The sequence below is a fragment of the Cucumis melo genome, chromosome 9 (assembly GCF_025177605.1).
Source record: "Cucumis melo cultivar AY chromosome 9, USDA_Cmelo_AY_1.0, whole genome shotgun sequence".
Taxonomy (NCBI): Eukaryota; Viridiplantae; Streptophyta; class Magnoliopsida; order Cucurbitales; family Cucurbitaceae; genus Cucumis; species Cucumis melo.
In genome coordinates this window covers 17070189-17073873 of record NC_066865.1, presented here as the reverse complement: position 1 = coordinate 17073873, position 3685 = coordinate 17070189, and the positions used below count along the sequence as shown (strand labels likewise).

The following is a 3685-nucleotide window of genomic DNA, read 5'->3' as shown; positions in this document are numbered from 1 at the left end:
CAAACTTCTAATAAGTGTTAAATTTGAGTCTTCGAATCGATAAACATTGAATGTTCAAACTTATACAACCGTTTTAAATTTTTAAAATTTTTAGAAATTTTGAGGATTTAATTTATTTTAATGATATAATTGTTATGACCGCCATGCTTAATGCGATAAACTATAATATAGACAAGAAGTATAATGATTAGTGTTTGGACACTTGTATATGTAAATGTGAACTTGATGAAAGGTGTACAACATGGGCAAGTAACTAAATGGATCAAGGGTCATGTCTAGTGTTTAATAGAATGTTCCTTATTAAATTTCTTAAACACTTTTTTTCAACATAGTGTCAGAACAAATTTGAACATTTAACCATATTTCGAAGAAAAGAGTTACTAAGGAGGTAATTAAGTTCCTTCCTATATATATATATATATTCATTTTTTTTATTTTATTTAAAATGGTGAATAAAATTTTGATTTATTTAAATTCTTGTAAAAAATAATTAACGAAGTTGTTACAGATAATAAAGAAAACTATTTACCTAATATAACAAAAAAGACTTTACTCGACTAAACCAAACCGTTATAGGTTTTGTTATATTCAGTAAAATAATTTAAGTATTTCATTACTTTTTATAAATATTCCAAATAATTACTTATTAAGTTCTAGGGACTTTTTTTTCCAAATTAAGAAGTACTAAAACAAAATTATAAAAATACTAACATTTATTTTAAAACTACCAATATTCTTAAAAAAGTTGCAATAATGTTATTAACCTCTACATTTTTTTTAAATTTCAAATTTATCATCGAGTAAAGATTATTACAATATTGGATGGAAAAAAGTTGACGCGAGAAAATTTGGTATGTCTATTTGGATTCACTAGCTAACAAAAAATGTAGTGTCTACAATGATTATGTTTTAAATTTTCTTTTCTAATAAAAACAGCTTAAAATAAGTTTTGAAAATGTTTTTCAAAAGTTGTTTTGAGAAATTGTCTAAAAAAATATTTTCAAAATCACTTTGTTTTAAAATTAAATATTAAAAGTTAAACTAAATATATGTTAAGTGGTTGCTGCATCAACTTTATGTCAAATTTTTAAAAGGTAGTTTTGAAATTTCTATTAAATGTCAACGGTATTTTGATTGAAGTATTTTATTTTTCGAGGAAAGTTAAAACTGTTCTGTTTTGATTTTTAAACTTTTGAAAAACGTTTAAAAACGTTTGTGTTTAGTCTTGAATTAAAACAAGAGCATCTTTTAGTCTTTGTTGTTTAGAATTTTGTTAACTTTCTAACAAAATGATGATGTGACTATTACATTTGGATAACTAGGGTGCCAAGTAAGATAATCTCTTTTAATAATCTAAGTTTTAATTTTTAATTAAAGACTATATCACAAATTGATGTTTTATCGAAGAACTCAAAAGTTGCTTTGTTTTCAATATTTTGATCGTCACCTTTTTTACACATTGTCATTCTACTTTGCCTTTATCAACTTATATACTAGGTGCAATTTCATTAGTTTATAAATTTTTAGAGGCTTAAGTTTGGGATATTTTGTGACTCATTATATGCTTTTTTTTTTTTCTCTTTCTTCTTTTTGGGTTTAATTAGTTTTAATTTGGATTTGTTTGATTCTAACTGTGTTGATTATATTTATGTCTTGGCATAAAACATTTATAGAATAAATTGATAAGATTTTATTTTATTGATTTAATTAATATTAGGAATGAATCTAATCATCAATATACAGAAAACACATCATTAGTATAAAGTTAATGAAATTCTAACTCTAAAATGAAAAAAAAAAGGGAGAGAAAAAGAATTGTGTAAATTGTGATAAACTACAACAATCTTTGTCTATATAAACCCTCTCATCATTCATGCAACTTCAACTCTCAACAAACCAAACACATTAAAACCTTCTTCTTCTCTAACAAGATGAGTCCATCGCCCTCAAAACCCAAAAGAAAGCACCACCCCCCCGCCCCCGGCAGAACCAACGCCCCACCGTTTCCTCGGAGTCCGTCGACGACCCTGGGGTCGTTATGCAGCCGAGATCAGAGACCCTTCAACCAAAGAGCGTCATTGGCTCGGCACCTTCGACACCGCCGAGGAGGCCGCCATTGCCTACGACCGTGCTGCCCGCTCCCTCCGCGGCTCCCTCGCTCGCACCAACTTCCTCTACTCCGACTCTCCGCCGCCTCCTCCGCCACCTTACTCTGCCTCCATTCACCCCAGTCAGCCTCCTCTGTTCCTTCCTCTGCTTCCACCCCCTCCTCCGCCTCTTTTCCACCAATTCCCCCCCGCCGGAGACTCGCCTTCCGGAATAATCTACGGCGATTACGACGGCAGCAGCGCTGAGCTTCCGCCATTTCCTCCGGCAATTTCGTCCGAATCGGAGAATTGTGATTACAATAATTACGGTGCGATGGAATCACAGAACGTTGGATTTGAATGCTTTGATCAATCGTCGATTGGAATGGGGTCGTGTTTGGGATTCGATTCGAGTGGTGATTATATGTATAATCCGATGTTGGGTTCGATGGCGACGGTTTCCGACGCCGGCACCGGTGATCTTCAGTCCCCGGCGGCTAATTTCTATTTGCCTCAGTCTTCAGAGTATTGATTAATATATTTAAAGAGTTGAGATTAATATCATATTATGTAATGTAATGTAATGCATGAGGAGAGTTTGACTTTAAGGTTGCATTTTTCTTTTATTACTACAAAAATATTGGCACTTTCTTTTAGTATTCTATTTCAAATGAATGAGCTGTCGAACTTAGTCACCTCTGAGGAGAAAAAGGTAAGTATGTTAAATAATAATAATGTGTTTATCTCATTGTGATTTAGCTATCAAAACATAGTCAAAGGATCAGGATTAATTTTGATTCCTTCTTTTATCTCAAAAATTATATAACTAAAAAAATAAGAAAGGTTTTCCTAAATAAAAAAAAAAAAAAAACAAATAACTGATAAACTAAAGATGCGAACACAAGTTTTAGTAAGTTATAGTATCAAAGAATTTTTAACATTACCTTCCTTAAAAAGGTGCATGGGTTTTGCTTTAACTTTCAAAATCTTCCGCACTCATAAAAAAGTGGTCAAGTGTCATTTTGAGTCTGTAAAAGTCTCCGAGTTATACTTTAATTCTCGAAACACATATAGAGTTTGTAAAAATCTTCAAGTTATACTTTAACTGTCAAGACAATCTAAAAAGTGTGTAAATAAAATTTTGACCATGAAAAACCAAAATGCCTAATATATACAACCTTGATAACACTAAGATATCACTTTTTATCCAAGTAAGACCCTTCTTGTATACATGATAACATAATTAATAAATTAAGTAGAAAATAAACTCGTAACTTTTTCCTAAACATACAAGGTCGTTCCATACTAAAAAAAGAACAAAAAATAACTTAACCATCAAATGTAGAATGGACCGATCAATCACTATTTATTAACAAAATCGTGACAAGATAATCAAGTGTACATGGATATCACTTAACTATTGTGCTTCTAATTTAAAAATCCAAATGGTTATTAAATAACAAAAACAACTTTTAATTTGAAGTTTAGAACTGTGTTTAATGTAAATTCAAGTTTAGCAAATTCTTATTTAAGAAAAAAAAAAAAGAGTATTCAGAGATATGTTCACAAAACAAACTTAAATCTCTGTTTGAATACTT

At 30.6% G+C, this 3685-nt stretch overlaps 1 protein-coding gene across 1 annotated transcript; it reads left to right on the top strand.

The window, feature by feature from the left end:
- The first annotated feature begins 241 nt into the window (after positions 1–241).
- Positions 242–2728, top strand: LOC103483013 (ethylene-responsive transcription factor LEP). The gene is made up of 2 exons (XM_008439450.3): positions 242–245; positions 1937–2728. The coding sequence occupies exons 1-2, from the start codon at positions 242–244 to the stop codon at positions 2617–2619; spliced, it is 687 nt and encodes a 228-aa protein (XP_008437672.2). The 3' UTR covers positions 2620–2728.
- The last annotated feature ends 957 nt before the right edge of the window (positions 2729–3685 follow it).